At 42.7% G+C, this 15,995-nt stretch overlaps 3 protein-coding genes across 3 annotated transcripts; 2 read left to right on the top strand and 1 right to left on the bottom strand.

Annotated features, from left to right (window-relative positions):
* Positions 1–3,074: 3,074 nt before the first annotated feature.
* LOC112899255 (rhomboid-like protein 19) lies at positions 3,075–6,465 on the top strand. The gene is made up of 8 exons (XM_025967657.1): positions 3,075–3,413; positions 3,831–3,949; positions 4,044–4,104; positions 4,360–4,526; positions 4,957–5,071; positions 5,213–5,415; positions 5,498–5,608; positions 5,972–6,465. Exons 1-8 carry the CDS (start codon positions 3,330–3,332, stop codon positions 6,066–6,068), a joined length of 957 nt encoding a protein of 318 aa, XP_025823442.1. The 5' UTR covers positions 3,075–3,329; the 3' UTR covers positions 6,069–6,465.
* A 960-nt stretch (positions 6,466–7,425) lies between these two features.
* On the top strand, positions 7,426–10,282 carry LOC112899253 (eukaryotic translation initiation factor 3 subunit M-like). The gene is made up of 9 exons (XM_025967655.1): positions 7,426–7,735; positions 7,826–7,964; positions 8,060–8,272; positions 8,375–8,519; positions 9,072–9,222; positions 9,335–9,444; positions 9,539–9,636; positions 9,765–9,834; positions 9,963–10,282. The coding sequence occupies exons 1-9, from the start codon at positions 7,504–7,506 to the stop codon at positions 10,050–10,052; spliced, it is 1,248 nt and encodes a 415-aa protein (XP_025823440.1). The 5' UTR covers positions 7,426–7,503; the 3' UTR covers positions 10,053–10,282.
* Positions 10,283–10,785: 503 nt separating this feature from the next.
* Positions 10,786–14,485, bottom strand: LOC112899254 (probable glucuronosyltransferase Os04g0103100). Its single transcript, XM_025967656.1, has 4 exons — positions 13,132–14,485; positions 12,316–12,568; positions 11,740–11,952; positions 10,786–11,158 (listed from the first exon to the last, which is right to left on the bottom strand). The coding sequence occupies exons 1-3, from the start codon at positions 13,863–13,865 to the stop codon at positions 11,782–11,784; spliced, it is 1,158 nt and encodes a 385-aa protein (XP_025823441.1). The 5' UTR covers positions 13,866–14,485; the 3' UTR covers positions 10,786–11,158; positions 11,740–11,781.
* Between the last annotated feature and the right edge of the window lie 1,510 nt (positions 14,486–15,995).

Raw genomic sequence — 15,995 nt, 5'->3', positions numbered from 1 at the left:
TACTTGGATGATTTTTTGGAATACTTTTTAACGCGGAACAAAAAATTTTTTTAAAGCTGCAACAATTATTCTAACAATATAAAAATAATGTTCCATCTTGTATGATGGTTCGACTACCAGTGTGACTCCTAATATTTTTGCCTTTCCAGAAGCTGAAACGGTGGCCTATCCCAAATTCTTGGGCTAAGTGGGCTTAAATACGCAGTTGCTAAAGTGCTTTCCAGATGCTGAAACGGTGGCCTATCCCAAATTCTTGGGCTAAGTGGGCTTAAATACGCAGTTGCTAAAGTGCTAAAGCAATTGCGCATTTGTCAACGACATGTCAATGCAACGCATATGTCCGCGCGCTATCTATAACTCCAATAGCAAAACTGACAGCAATGAGGGGTTTGTTATAAAAAAATTTAGTTAATTATTTTGACATCTAAATGATTTTAAATAAAAAATTAAATTAGAAAATTGTACATCTCATCAGAACATAAAATTAATTAAAGCATGTCTCCGCATGGACCCATAATAAAAATAAAAAAATCGAAACAATCTGGAGTTCGTATTATTAAGAACATGGAAGAAGTATCAATGTTGGGTGGATAATAAAGTATTAGTACCGGCTTCTAACAAGTGTCAGCACGGATAGTCTCTAGGGGCATCCTTACGGGTTGAAAGACACTATGAGAACTTACTAGTGCATCACAAAACTTACTTGGCCCAGTATAATACTAAGCTCCAGAAAATAAACCAATTTGATGATGATGATAAGTGCAGCATCGTGTTTTCCATGGCAGCAACGGGTAAATGAGCAGTTGTCATCTCCTCTGTTTTTTTATAGTAACACGCACTTCTATTTTTTATATTTTTCTCATGTACTAGGGCGGAGCTACCTTGTACCATCGGGGTCGCCGGATCCTAATAAATTTTGCAAAACTCAGTATAAAATACTATTCACTACTATATTTGACCCGGTTGTGCCAATAGAGCTGACCCGGGTGACTTGATTGGCTGGCTTCGTCAGCTGAACGTATATTTACTTCCATTATTATGAACATATACAATAAAAGGAAGTTACATATTATATTAGAAATTAAACTGCACAGTACAATACAACGACACAAAAGGTTGGCCTAGGAGTAGATATTAAACAAAGTTAGAAAATAATGGTTTTTGGTGGCCTATACACTTCATCACAGGAACAGAAAGCGACACCTGCCCAACTCACTCACATCCAACCATGCTCAGCCTACTTTTCGTGAAAAAAAAACAATGCTTAGTCTACATCTTTCTCTATCTTTTCTTTTTCTTTTCTATTCGGAATATAGGCTATGTCTCATTTTCACAAAATTTAATTTAACTCGACCTATTATAACGACTATAAAGATAGCAATTAGGAATGGAAAAGCAGATAGTAATTTTAATAAAAAGTGATGACACAACGGCCGTTAGGCTGAGTCCAGTGCATCACCTCACTCTCGTCCTGTCACGTCAGCTCTCGCCCCCACTCTCACCCCACCCCTCCAGTGCAGAGGCTATAGTGTCAGCTCTCACTTCTCTCTCCTCCACGTCAGCTTTTGTTTTCCAGATTTAATTATTTCACTCTTTTTTATTCGCGTACGCAAAATAATTCAATAAACTAATTTTATTCAACTAAAAAAATTACTGATTACATCATAATTAAAAAAGGAAATTACATCGCAATTAAATGGGGTGCAGAGGATTGTAGAGGAGAGAAATGAGCTCAAATAGGGTGTGGAAGGAGTGAAAACTGGGTGTGGTATTTATAGGGGGTTGGAGATAAAATTTGAATTTTTTTGCAATTTTTTTCGAATTTTTTGGAGTTAAAACGGTCAAATAATGGCTAGTTCAACGGATAGTCCGCGTGGACCAATCAAAACGCACCACGTCACGTCCTACCGCCTTCTCTCTCCCTCTCGCCTGCCTCTCGCCTCACTCTCGCCTGGGCTGGGGCGACAGGGGGCGGTATCGCCCCCGTTGGCACCAGCCTTAACGTGCAAATTATGCGGCTGCCCCTCACGTGGTGAGCACTCCGTAGCTGTTCCGCTAAAAGAGATAGGACATTATATATTATCCACCATGGAGCAAATAGAACCCAAAATTGTCAAACACGAGCATGTGGTTGGTTGTTTAACAGCGAGGAGAGGAATTGTTTTTTTTTCCTCCCTTTAGTTGTGTCTTCTGTCTTCTCCCTTGTCCACTTGGGGTTAAAGACCGCGAAAATCTACCGATCTGATCTAGCAAGTATCTAACGGAAACAACAAAAAGATATATGATAAGATAAAATATTGTGGTTTGAGAAAAGAATTTTAGAGGTGTTGTTCTATTTTTTTAAATGTACCAGATATAAGAGATGCCGATTATATTGAAAAGAAGAATTAAACTCTGAATGGTTGGCTAATATGATAAATGAGAAGAAACTATAACCCCGCAACAAGCTCAAAACGCTCCACCACCGTTACAGCACAGTCACAATAACCAAGTTTAAAAAAACAACGTTGGATCTAATACTTCCATATATAATACATTATTTTCAGGATTCTAAGCAATCTTGGCAATAGCAACACTCTACTACGATGAATGGATAAACTAGCAAACAATATCATTTCGAGAGAATGTGTCAATTTAAGGATGGTAGAAGAATTTAAAATGGTTGTCGTCGCACTTGACAAAACTATGCACTATAGGTATTGCAAATACGTCTTTTTGCAAACTATAATAAATATACTACATTTGTATTCTTTTTATGATACAGCAATACATTAGCATGTTACATTGAAGTTTAGCTATAGTTGTAAGACAATTTCATATCTTATTTTTAATTCTGTCATAGAATTTTCTTGATGTGCATTTGTTGCACACAAATAGTTGGCACATTTTACCTGTTTTGATTGAAAGAAAAAATAATGGGCGCCTAACAGTGGTTGGTTTGTTTGACTTGGTTGGAGCAAGAAAGTAAGATATTGGTAGTTGATTAATGGTGGGGGCGGGCCCACATAAAAAAAAATCAAGGTAGGGAGGTTAGCGAAATGGACACGATGAGATTGGGACGGACGGAAGCAGAGGCCGCTTCTCCTTCTCCCCCCTCTCTCGCTTTCTGCCGTCAGTGCTGCTGGCTGAGCACACGAGCAGAGCAAGGGAAGGGAAGTTTTGAGGAGGAGGAAGCAGCGGGTTTGGGTTGACCGGAGCGGAGTGGAGTGACCCCCAACAACCCTCCCACCTCCCCTTTCTTATTGCCACCGCTCCACGTTTCCACCAAACAAGGCAACAAGAAGAGATTGGCAGCGCGGCGAGGGGGAGATCTGCAACCTTCTCCAGTGATGATGGAGAGCCAGCCGCTGCAGGAACCGACGGCCACGGCTCCGGCCGCCGGAGAAGAAGCAGCCGGAGCGCCGCCCGCCGTTGTAAGCGCCGCTTCCTTCCTTTACCTGTCCTTCTTGCTCTTCTTGTTCGCTCGCTCGCTCGCTGCCAGTTGAGCTTACCGGGCCACCGAATCCTTGCCATTCTGGTGATTGGATGGATCTCGAGTTGATAGCTTTGGCCAGCCCGGAAATCTGGTGCTTCCTCTTGCTTCGCCCTGTCCTACCAACTCCTCCCACCAACCTCACTCGCGAGATCTGGTGGGATAGTTTTGGGATCTGGGGAGCTCACGGCGTTAACTTGTTGAGGAGGAGCAAGACGGCATCGCCATGTCCGAGCCTTTCACTAGTTTTCCCTCGCATCATTGTCTCTCGCTTGGTCCTCGTGGGATTCAGATCTGCGTGTCTTTGCTGCTTTACTGCAACTGCCGCGTGCCTGCTGACGCTTGCTGCTTTTTGCAGGTCCCCGGCAAGGAGTTCACCCGCACCTGCAAGGGCCTCGTCGTCGTGCTCATCGGCGGATACGTGCTGCTGCAGCTCCTCCCCTCGTCACTTAACTACCTCGCTATCATCCCCTCAAAGTACGTACTTGCCTGGATAAACCACGACGCACAAAGAAACAGCTTTTTTCTGCACCAGGTGGTACATTTCTAAGCTTGTTCCGACGTCTTGCAGGACAATCCCGTATGTATGGACTGTCTTCACGGCTGGTTACATCGAACAAGTCCTTCCAGGGGTGAGCTCAATTCCTTACAAATTGTATTACTCTGCTTTGCTTTGATTGCAATTTTGGACTTCATGGCTGTGAAATGCTTGTACCATCTTAAGTACTTTTCCTATAATACTACAAACTAAGCATTACAGCTCAAGCAAATTGTTCTGTTGAAATTCATTTATCAAATTGACTTAAATTTGGATGGTAATTTAGAAAAAAATCTTGCTTATGGTATATGCCTTATGGTAATTTAGAAAAAAAATCTTGCTTTTACAGGCCATTGGCAGTTCTCTTGGTCTTCTCTTCTGTGGGAAGGACATCGAACCAGTATGGGGCCGCAAGGAGTTCTTGAAGTTCATTATTTTGGTCAACTCCATATGTGGAGTCCTTGCATTCTGCTTTGCTATTGGACTATACTATGTCACAGGAAAGGAGAGCTTCCTGTAAGTTTCAAGCCAACATTCAGCTCTGTATAGATGTGCCTATTTCTCATTTCTCATTATCCATTTACCTGGCAGGCTTGGCACCAGACTTCATAGTTCCGTTTAATGTGCTTATTGCCCTTGTCTTCTGTTTGTGTAAAAATGGTCAATCGATGTGCTATTTGTCAACATTTGCCTCTATTGAGTAAAGCCACACTCTTAGGCCTGCTTATAAGAAATACATATTACTAGCTGATAGCATGATATCACACAACTACTCATCTATTCAATAACGAATATTCTTTGGACACATTGATCACACACTAGTACAGTTGTTATTTTTGCATCATTCGAGTTGCTGGGTTACTCGGTAACGCAGTACCATGTAGAAAATAAAATTGCTGTCTGAAATATGGTACATCACCTGACCTTGCTGTGCCATGCCATGCAGTGTCACACCACTTTCTGGTTTCCACGGTTGCCTTGCTGGCTTTCTTGTGGCCCTGAAGCAGCTGTTACCAAACCTTGAGCTCCCCATGTGTTTTTTCTGGAAAATAAAGGCAAAGGTATATTAATTGACTACTCTATCGCCAGTTCTAAGCCTACAGTTGTACTAGACCATTCTAATGGTATACTTTTTCTGCAGCAAGTTAACAAGTTTGTTGATGTTGAGTTCCCTTATCTCTTTGTTTCTCTTGCTACTGCAGTGGATGCCATTCTTTGTTGTATGTTTCTCAAGCATCATGGCCTTCATCGTGCCTGATTCCATCAACTTCCTACCAACTTTGGTGTCTGGGATGTATGTCAGCTGGCTTTACCTCAGATACTTCCAAAGGAACCCACTGACTGGACTTAGGGGTGATCCAAGTGATGACTTCTCCTTCCCCAGTTTGTTCCCAGCTGCCATGCGGTAAACTTCCGATCCTCATGCATCAGCAAGTATTCACTTATTTGTACCACTTTTGACAACATCACCCTTTCCCCCCTTGCAGACCAGTGACAGATCCTGTCGCCAATCTGTTTGATAGGATGCTGTGTGCAAGGTCTAGGCCTTCTGAAGTGGCCCTCCCAGTTTCAGATCCTACCAAGGCTTCAAGAAGAAGGTATATGAGTTCTCCTTTAGTTAGGTGGGATGGTAGTACATACTAGTCATACTTTTTGCTCTCACTTTTCCGTGATTGTGATGGTAGTAATACACTAAGATTGGGAGTGATACCTGTCGATGGTATTAATTTATATTTCTGCTTACACTAGTATCAGAACAGTAGCGTTAAACTATGGCATAAAACCAGTCATTTGTGTCTTCAACAAAGCTATGGTGCTCCTCTAAGAAAAACAAGCTATGGTGCTCCTCTAAGAAAAAAAAGCTTTGGTGCTGTGAGGCTGAAAATTTGAGAGACATGACATCACAAAAAGAAATATTTCTTATCAGTTCAAAGCTCACCGATTCAATTTTACTGTTACAGGGAGCGTGGCGAGAGGGTGCTGGAGGAAAGGTTGGCCAGCGATCATGCTGCTGACACAGAAGCCCCAGCTCATGGCCATGGCACCGCTGAAGATTGAGAACTTCCTCCGGTCCAACACCTTAAAAAGGAGCCACGGGTTCCCTCCATCGCAACTCTCCAAATCTGTGTTCTGGAGAGTGCATTCAGTTTACGGAACCAATAATATGATGTCTTACTCCTTTTTGTTTCTTTACTGCGGAGATTTATTGGTTAAATTGTGTTCCAGTCCGATTATTATTATTACTACAGTGAAAGAAGAAAAGAGTGGCATTCCCGGCCAGATGTAATGTAGAAAGAAGAATGGCTTGTCAGGATCAATATTGAGGTGATTTTTTCTAGTGAACATGATTTGAGTGGATATTAGGGCTCACATAAGAAAATGGCGCGCTGAATTTTGTGGCCTTATGGTGTAGAGTCAAGAACTCAATATTGATTTCCCCCCTTTTCTGAAAGAAGATACTTGAGCAGTCTTTAGTTCAGATTTGTAGCAGAGTTCAGAAACGGCTGTCAAGATGGAATCCTATATATTCTTCCTACATGAAGTAATGCTGAGCTACTGATAACATCAAACTTCCTACCACAACAACAGTTTGATATTAAACACGGACATGGATTCATTTTTTTAAGTGGACCACTGTAGTTAGTAAAACAAATCTGACTCGTGAAATGGTATGCTTACCAATGGTCTTAGGCCAATTTTAATGGGAATGCCATGTGGGAGTATCATGAACATTAAATTTCAAGACTACATTAACAAATTTGCTGATGTGATAGTCATTTATGAGGAAAGAGAAGGAGTTTTATGGGATGAGAGAGGAATATCATCACCATAACACTCCGGCATAGCTATCAAATTCTTAATCTTGTTAACTGTGCGATGCCACTCCCCACTTATACCAGACACTCCCCACTCATGCTGACCTTAGACCGTAGCATGCAGGACCTCTACCAACCAATACTAGGATTACGGGGTCATGGTCCTACTGCAGAGTTGGACAAGTTTAATGATCATAATTTATACATTTTTGAGTACGATGGTCAAATTAATATATACACTGGTAAACATAATTGCTATTTATGTATTTTACTCGTGATAAAATATGCTTGGTATTTTCACTGATAAAGGTAGTATTGCCTAAATCTGCCTACCTTAGTTTGATGAATTTGAATCGTCGAGTTTTTTTAGGAGCAATAAGTTACCATTCGTTTTGATTCTTTAGATATATAATTTTTACTATGTAGACATGGTGTAAATGGTAATTTGGGCCGGTACTAGGTGCGAAAGGAAAATGTCTTTTTTTTTAACACGGAAAGTGTACTTTCGAGTTTGCACAAGAGTTTACCACGGGCCGTCGATTCTTGATCCAACGGCTGGAGTGTTGAGAGGTTGGGTGACTGACAGGAGAAACCCTCGCAATCTTGCCCCCGTCTCCTCCAGGCCACCTCCCATACCTTCTCCGGCGGCGGCTCACGCGCAGCGAAGAAACAACAAGATGGCGACGATCGTGAACACGACGGAGGAGGAGCCCATGCTGGCCGTGGTGCGCTTCACCGCGGAGCTTGCCTGGGCCGACGCGGGCCCGGAGGTCGCCGACCCCGAGGTCACCCGCCTCTGCCTCGAGGCGCAGGAGCACGTCCTCGCGGGGCGCTGGCTCGACATGGCCTCCCTCATGCTCGCCTCCGCCGACCTGCTCCTCACCTCCCCGTCGCGCGTCCCGGACAAAGGCACCTTCCTTTTTGTCTTTCTATTCCAATTCAAGATTTGGTTTGCTTGCTCCTGGATGGGGAATTGAGCCCCCAACTCGGCTTTTGCAGATCTCGAGTGCGTCCTCTCCGTCATCTGCAGCCTCGTCACCAAGGCCGGGTCGGAGGACCAGGCTCTGCAGATCACCGACATCATCTGCGCCAAGCTCACCCAGCAGCCCGACGACAAGCCAGCGCTGCGCCTCAAAGTGTAAGCAACAACCACTAGTAAACCATTCTATCAATTGTCTCGGATGCTTAGTTTGCTTACAAATCACAATGTTGTTCCCAAATGTATGCATGTAGTCTGTTCAGCTTGTACAATCTGCTTCCAAGCCCCTACGGCAAGGCATTTGTTTACAAGAAGGCTCTCGAGCTCGCCACGGCTGGAAAGGCTGCCGAGTACATCATCCCGTCATTCAAGAACATCGACAGCTTTGTCAGTGAGTGGGGAATTGGCAATTTAGAGCAGAGGGAGCTGTACCTCGCCATCACTAGGATCCTCAAAGATCACAAGGGGTGAGGCACGCTTGATGCTTGCTACTGATCATCAAGTTGCTTTTGTTTACTAGTCTCGCGAGGTTTTGCACTGATGCAGATTGACCTATTTTTCATGGGCAGCATGACCAAGGACTACTTCAAATTTCTCAACAAGTACCTTGCCACTTTCAAGGGATCAGATGATGACTCTGCTACAATTGGTGATGCAAAGGAAGAGGCTGTTGCAGCAATTATCGAGTTTGTTAAATCGTCTAACCTCTTTCAGGTGCTTGATTGCTCCAGTCTATGCCTCTGTAATTTTCAATTCTATGAGAAGATTCAGGGGGTATAGTTCCTCAGAAGGATGTTTTTTTCCTGAGCTGTTCATTAGTGCCTCACTTCTTGAATTGCAATATTGCAACGTGTTCTTATATCATTTAGCCAGATGTGAATTTGTCTGATCAGAATGTTAAATTTGGTACAGCATTAGTCTCGCCGACAAAAGATGCTCTAATGTTATCCTTCTTGCACATAAACAGCGATTGTTTTCTCACTATCTTCTCCGGCCCAAACTTGTGTGATTATAAATTGATAGATTTGAGATAGGGGTAGATTACAAGTCGTGTTTTTCTTTAACCATTTATGTTGTAAAATCCTTCCACTATTCCATAATGTAACCTTATATCATCTATGTCAACAATAACTTTCAATATATCTGAGTTGTTGCAAATTTTAATCTTGATATCTATGAATATGGTGGCCACATCATAAAATCCTTTACCAGCTTTGTACTTCCAATCAGTGTGCTGGATTGATGGGAATTTTTTTGTAATTACAGTGTGATCTGCTCAATATGTCAGCTGGTGCACAGCTTGAGAAGGACGAAAAGTATCAGTTGGTTTATGAACTTCTAAAGATATTCCTAACTAAGAGGCTTGATTCCTATTTAGAGTTTCAGACTGCGAACTCTGCCTTGCTGAAAGATTACGGTATGTTCTCCTGCTGGACCAGTACTAATGATTTTTCCCTTGCGAATTCAAGTATCTCATACATCTTGGATAATTGGATTCATTTCTTTGATTTTTGATTGACAATCGACAGGACTGGTTCATGAGGAGTGCATAACCAAAATGCGCCTCATGTCTTTGCTCGATCTGAGCAGCCATTGCTCTGGTGAAATCCCTTATTCAGCAATCACTGAATCACTTCAGGTATATTGGCTTTTTTAGTTACTGTTCCATTTGATCAAATGAATTTTATTCACCTTGTTGTAGCTTTGATTTGACTTCGATAATGCTTTGTTAGATTAATGATGATGAGGTGGAGCAATGGATTGTGAAAGCAATTGCATTCAAGATATTGGATTGCAAGGTTGATCAGCTTAACCAGACTATCATCGTCAGGTATTTACTTCTCTAGGACTTTTGAAGGTCGTCTTAATATCTTATGTGTGAATCAAGGTTTCTTCTGCTTGTCATAGGATACTATGTTATTGTTTTGGTTAATTTGTGGTCTTATGTGCAAATTTCAGTCGGCATACGGAGAGGATATTTGGGATGCCACAGTGGCAGGGTCTGCGCACAAAACTTGGAGTTTGGAGGGTAACCTCTTGATTCACATCGAATTTGCAACTTGCTGAGCACATTTTATCTAGAGATCCTATGGCGTGTTGACCTATTTGCATTTATTGTGCTCCTAATTGACTTTTCTTCCAAAAATTGTGATCCAGGGAAACATTGCCGGTGCTATTAACACAATCCAAGCTAACAAAGTAACTGAAGAGGGCACACAAGCAATGCATGGCTTGATGATCCGCTGAGTGTAGGCGAGTCTGCGAGTTTGTAGCTTGATGGATTAGATGAGAAATTTTGTATGAGACAACTTGTAATCTGAGTTAGACCCTGTGATGATGCTGGATAGATTTCAGATGCAATGCATGCTCCTCAGCACCATTGTTACATGGATTCTGTCAGCACAGCCGTGCAAGTCTCAGTTGTTACACATACATTTTTTTTTGACAGGATGCAGTTTGCCATGATAGTTTCTTCACCGCCAATTGTTACCCTTTCTAGGTTTCGATCATTCATTTGTGTTCGGTCTGAGCATTTGGTGATATCCTCATTATTTTACTAAGTTAGATAGTTGGACACTTGGACTTGTACACAAACAGAACATCTCAGCAATACTTTTTGCAGCCCCAAAACCCGCCCTGCTGTTGTACCGAGAGTTGCAGTCAAATGCATTTGTGTTGCTTATATTTATGTTCTGAATCTGAAATTACCACAGCCAATATTTTTTGTATGCCTAATGGATTTTACATCATCATGCATCTCTACAGAAGAAAATATTTTTACTTGCCCCTAAAAATAGAGAGACGCTTTTATTGAACTTATATGAAGTAATATGCAGAAGATGTAAACTTTTGTAAATATACCTTTTTGGTTTTGAACTAAAAAATGAATACAAAATGCATTTCTGTTGCTCTGAAACACAGCAGCTTACTATCTGGTACAATAATAACTTTTACTGATCATCACAAAAGAACAAGAAGATTCAGCACTTCAAAATAAAGTGACGCATGCTTTAACTGAAACTCCTGAAATAATCAGTAACTATGCAAAAGATTTAAAACTTTGTATTTAACACCTTTTGGCTTGTGAACTAAAAAAATGAATACAAACATGTACAAATACAATGCACAGCTTTGCATTGAAATGGCTGGCTTCTTTGGTGATGCTGCACTAATTTTCATCCTACAAAATATTTCCCAAAAATTCTGACTATAACAGCAGAAATTCTGCATGATCTTGCGCAAAACCTGAAGCCTCCTCTTTCCAAGAGCTGCTTCTTGAAAGTAGTCAAATCTGGGAATCCTCTGCACTATTCAAGCCAAAGCTTCTTGGCTTTTAATTCTACAGTATATGCCTGAAAAACAGTACCCATGATTAGCTAAGGTAAAAATGAATATTAGATTCGATATTAACTTGTTCAGTGGTGAATGGACAGCAACCATGAACGCAAACAAATAAAAATTTGGACCACGTCCCAATCAATCAGGTTAGCAAATCTCCTACAGATAGTTTGATGCTTTTGTAACGGTCTGAATTATATTACCAAAAAGGTAAGGCTAATCTAACAAACACCTTTTGAATTACAAAATTGAAAAGCAAGGTGACATGACAAAAGTGTTTTGAACCCAACAAAGAGGGAATAGAAAGTAACAGCTGGCTGTAATCAACCTTATAGGCTCAAGGGCAGATCATCAAAGTTGAAATGTGTCGCAATCATAAGTCAATTGATTTAATATAGTCTGCGTTGAGATGCCACACTTTCTGTGATTTTTTGGTTCTGATCTCACTGAAATACTAAAGACAAATGAAAAGGAACCGAATAACCCTTTTGTATATATGCTAGCGTCAAGTTGAAGCATGTAAGAAATGGGTACAACTAAGAACCCATCCATGTGTAGAGAACCAAAGCAGATTTCTGGAAGGTACAAAACTAACCTGTCAAAGGAGTTAGTGCTTTGTTGAACATAGCTGGTGGTACTATTTAAGAGGAATAATCACATCCAGATTCGTCCCAACTCGCCATCCTTTAGGATAGGCGAGATTCTCAGATCCAAATGGCACATGCCAGTTCATTATATGCGAGCAGTCAGCAGGCACGCCTTCCATCTGGCTTTCATCCTCCACTAGTTGCTCTACAAACGTGGTTCCCTGCAAAGTAACAACCATCTCAGCCGTGATACTACAAGCAGAAAGGCATCAGAAACAAAGTACAAACAGGGAAGCAGATAGGTCTTCCATTTGGTGATTACCATGTGTTTGATCACTGGACAGCTATTTGTTAAGTCTTATTTAATTCCACTGCAGCCTTTTACTTTCATGAAATTTAACATATCCAGGGTTGTATAATAATAGTGGAGAAAAGACAAAATGTAGATCAATTTTCTATTTAGATTCTTCAGAAAATGAATTAAGAGTAGTCTCCAGATGCCCGAGAACAGAACATTGTATGGTCCTAACTCAGGAGTCAGAATATATATAAAAAAAGGAAAAAAAAAGAAACAGGCAACTTACTTGGAAACCTCCTTTCACCGTTTCTGGATGGCGAATTGAATTCCAGGCCACATGGGACCTCAGCTTGGTATCCCAGAGCATGGTGCTGTTGAATGCGAATCCTGACATAGCAACGTGAAATCTAAGGATCGTGCTGTTCTCTTCACTTGTATGCCATCCAACAACTTGATTCTGCTTACATACAGGGCCCTCCAGCACCACACCATCCTTTTTGTTTTCAGAGATCACTGGAACAGGCCATGTGCCAAACCTCCTAATCATCAGCAGAGTTTGCAATAAGTCAACAGGCTGATTTATATGCAGCATCCAATTTTCTCAAGAACACAGAACATTATATTTTACTGTTCCCGGCCTAATGTTTTTGCATGTCAGACTTTTAAAACCAATTTTGTTGGGTTGAACGGTACTAAATAGGATGAACTATACCCTCCCAATGAGCTCCTACAAAGCAAAACAATGATGCTACTGAATCAAAAACAGGAAAATGGTAAGAACTTCGAGCCCCTTTGTTGAGTCAGCAGCAGTGGTTGCAAGGCCTTCCTAATAAAGTTTCGATCTTTCAGTCGGTTCAGACAGCATAGCAGCAAATGGAAGGTTCCTTTGATCCTTTCCCTAAAACTGGGTCAAACACGCTGTCGCTTTGGCATCCGGAAGAAGGAATTAGTACAGCGTGTTTGACTAGATCAATTTCCAATTAGGTAGAGATGTACGGGTCTGTACCAAACGAAATGATCCACCAAAACAAGGATTTTGTGCGGCTGAATCTGAAGGACGCGAAGCTGAATCGAACGGGGGTAGCAGCAGTCAGTGGCGTACCTGATTTGTCGCAGGCGTTGGAAGAGGTCCAGGGAGTAGACGCCCTCCTCGTGCGCGAAGTAGACGATGCCGTCGAGGCGGTGGTTCTCGACGAGCTCGAGCGCGGCATTCATCTGGCGCGGGCGGAGGTCGGCGGCGGCGGAGGATGCGTTGAGCTTGTCGCAGCAGCCGACGTACCGGTGCATGACTGCGGTGCGGCGCAGCGCGGCGGCGGCCTCGGGCGTGGGCTTGCCCGCCTCGACGACGACCCAGAGCAGGGGCGTGTCGACGAGGCGCAGCGTCTGGCCCATCCGGGCGAGGTAGTATGCCTGCGCGGCGCGGGCGCGCGTGGGCGTGACGACGATGAGCAGCTTCTTCCTGTTGTCATCGGCGGCGTCGTCGTCGTCTTGTACCCGGATGGGGAACTGGTCGGCTGCGGACGCGACGGGGTTGGGGGAGTAGGAGGAGTCCGCCGGGCGGATGTGCGGGGTGTGGGGCAGGTGCGAGAGGAAGTGGAGGAGGCCGAGGAAGGAGCCGAGGAGGAAGAAGGCGGCGAAGCGCGGGAGCGGGCGGCGGGAGAGGAAGAGGAAGGGGTGCGGGTAGCCGGCGGCGAGGTGGTGGTGGGTCCTCGGGGAGGAGGAGCTGGAGGAGGAGTGGCGGAGCGGGGAGGAGGGCTGGGAGGGGGGGCCGAAGGGGGGGTGGTGGCGGAGCAGGTGCTGCTTGGCCGGCGAGTGCGGCCGGCGGATCGACGCCATGAATGCCCCCGCCGGATGGGGTACCGGCTGCTGGTTAGCTAGGTTCTTGCTTAGTCCTCTTGTTGGATTTGGGTGAGGATTGCGGGGAAGAGCTCGGCGTGGGTGGGAGGGAAGGGATGGGGATCAGCAACGGGCAACTAGTAGTAGTAGCAGCTCTGAGGGCAGGGGAGGGGAGGAATAATCATGGCGCGAATGGCGGGGGATGTTGAAGTCAGCAGGAGTTGGGCTGCGGCAGCCCCGAATCCGACGGGCGGAGGTGGAGCAGAGAGAGAAGGTTTGGTCGGGGTTGGTGGCGTGGCGTGGCCGCGTGGGGTGGGGGGACGATACGGAGGAGGAAGAGAAGCCCTGACCTGACCGGGAAGGGAGGTCGCCGTGGACCAGGAAAACCGAGCGAGGAAGCGAAGGAGAAGAAGCCGAAACGGAAGACCACGTCACAGGCAGCAGCCCCCAAAATCTGCCAAATCCAAATGCCGTGTTGTGGCTTGCAAATTGCAATTGCAACCCAGCCCGCCGAAAGTTTGGTTTGCAGCAGCAGCAGCAGCAGCTACTGCACTAGTGCTACGACTGGTTGTTGTGATCTTGTCTTCGCCTCTGTCAATGTGTTGCGTTGTAAGACTATGGAACGTGAAGCGTTAACGCGTTGTGAGCTGTCGTGAGTTTTGACTCTGCCAGAAGTGAGAAACGAGTTTGATTCTGTCCAGAAAGCGTGGGTGCAATGCGCGGTGGAAGTGGAGCGACTGTATTTTAGGATGGAAATGTAAACGCGGATATTTGAAATATTCGATATTCGTATCCGCTTAAATATCAATATAATTATCCGTATTTGTATTCGAATTTAATGTGGTAGTAAAGTGGATACATCCGAGTTCAATTTTTATTATTTTTCTCTATCCAACTCCACATCCGTATTTAACAATATCCGACACTATCCGTATCCGTTTTCACTAAAACTATATAAAAATTTATATTTATTTTGTATAACCAATGTTATTAATTTTTATAATAAACCTATAAGAAGATTCTTGTTTTATCTATTTATGGGTGAAATTACTTTTATAATTTTTATTATATATTAATAAAAAATTGTTTATATATTTATTAAAAATATATTTTATTTCTAGTTTTATTTTTATATATTTATTTATTACATATTTGTTGAAAAATAAGTTATTTTTTACAAGCTATCTTTATTATATTGTCATACTTTAGTTTGTACATGTATAATAATTTTATATTCTAAAAATACCAATAAAGAAAATAGCTAAATGTTATCCTATATATCGAGTAAATATCTGAATTCAAATCCAAATCCGAGACATCCGTTTTGCATTCATGTTCGAGAATATCCGAATCTATATCCGTATTTAAGTTAAAATATGATAAAAATATTATCCGAATTTGATTTCATATATATCCAATCTGTTTCCATCCTCACGCACAGGGCCTCCAGAATTTAGAGGCCCAAAATCTCGCAGGCAAAGGTAGTTGTAGCTCTATACACTTATGCATGGTGCTTGACTGTTAGCTTTCTTTCCTTGACAAATGCATGCAAGCACGCATACAATCTTTTCTTATTTTTAACATGTCCACAAAATCTCAATGAATGCTTGCTTGCTTCTCTCTAGCTTCTTTCTTTTTTGTCACGCATAAACTCCGGCATGCAATCTGCTGTTATTTCTAACTTCGCTTTGATCTAGCTAGTTTTTGTTACTGTAAACTGAATTAAACTCGAAGTTCAGCCAAATAAATCACTTGATCACGTTATCAGCCTATCAGGTCATGTTTAATCCAGTAAAGTTATCAAATTTTGCTATCAACAACTAATACTACTAACTAATTCAGAAAAAAAAACAAAGGCATCTAGTCCAATTTGCTACCCTTTTCTTTCATGCATAATGATCTCCATTATCCATACAACAAGATGGATGATTGCTTTTGATAGCTGTGGCTTCTTCTTCTCAAACAGACAAGCAAGGTGACTCCATGTCTTCATGAGATGGGTTTAATTTGGTTGTTTTTCCTCCAATAATCCTCCTTGTAGGTATTCTGCGATTGTAAATTATTCTCTCCTGCCGTTTCGTATAATTATTCTCTCCTGCCGTTTCGTATGTCCCGTCGATCAGGACAGTA

This window comes from Panicum hallii, chromosome 7 (assembly GCF_002211085.1).
Source record: "Panicum hallii strain FIL2 chromosome 7, PHallii_v3.1, whole genome shotgun sequence".
NCBI lineage: Eukaryota > Viridiplantae > Streptophyta > Magnoliopsida > Poales > Poaceae > Panicum > Panicum hallii.
This window is presented reverse-complemented; position numbering and strand designations above follow the sequence as displayed.

Excerpts from the sequence above, each read along its gene's own strand:
- LOC112899255 (XM_025967657.1), top strand. The coding sequence starts at position 3,330 with ATGATGGAGAGCCAGCCGCTGCAGGAACCGACGGCCACGGCTCCGGCC. Across the intron at positions 5,072-5,212 it reads TCTGGAAAATAAAGGCAAAG|TGGATGCCATTCTTTGTTGT; the intron begins GTATATTAATTG and ends TTGCTACTGCAG. Across the intron at positions 5,416-5,497 it reads TTGTTCCCAGCTGCCATGCG|ACCAGTGACAGATCCTGTCG; the intron begins GTAAACTTCCGA and ends CCCCCCTTGCAG.
- LOC112899253 (XM_025967655.1), top strand. The coding sequence starts at position 7,504 with ATGGCGACGATCGTGAACACGACGGAGGAGGAGCCCATGCTGGCCGTG. Across the intron at positions 7,736-7,825 it reads GTCGCGCGTCCCGGACAAAG|ATCTCGAGTGCGTCCTCTCC; the intron begins GCACCTTCCTTT and ends CGGCTTTTGCAG. Across the intron at positions 9,637-9,764 it reads AACCAGACTATCATCGTCAG|TCGGCATACGGAGAGGATAT; the intron begins GTATTTACTTCT and ends TGCAAATTTCAG.
- LOC112899254 (XM_025967656.1), bottom strand. The coding sequence starts at position 13,865 with ATGGCGTCGATCCGCCGGCCGCACTCGCCGGCCAAGCAGCACCTGCTC. Across the intron at positions 12,569-13,131 it reads CAACGCCTGCGACAAATCAG|GAGGTTTGGCACATGGCCTG; the intron begins GTACGCCACTGA and ends GCTGATGATTAG. Across the intron at positions 11,953-12,315 it reads CGGTGAAAGGAGGTTTCCAA|GGAACCACGTTTGTAGAGCA; the intron begins GTAAGTTGCCTG and ends GTTACTTTGCAG.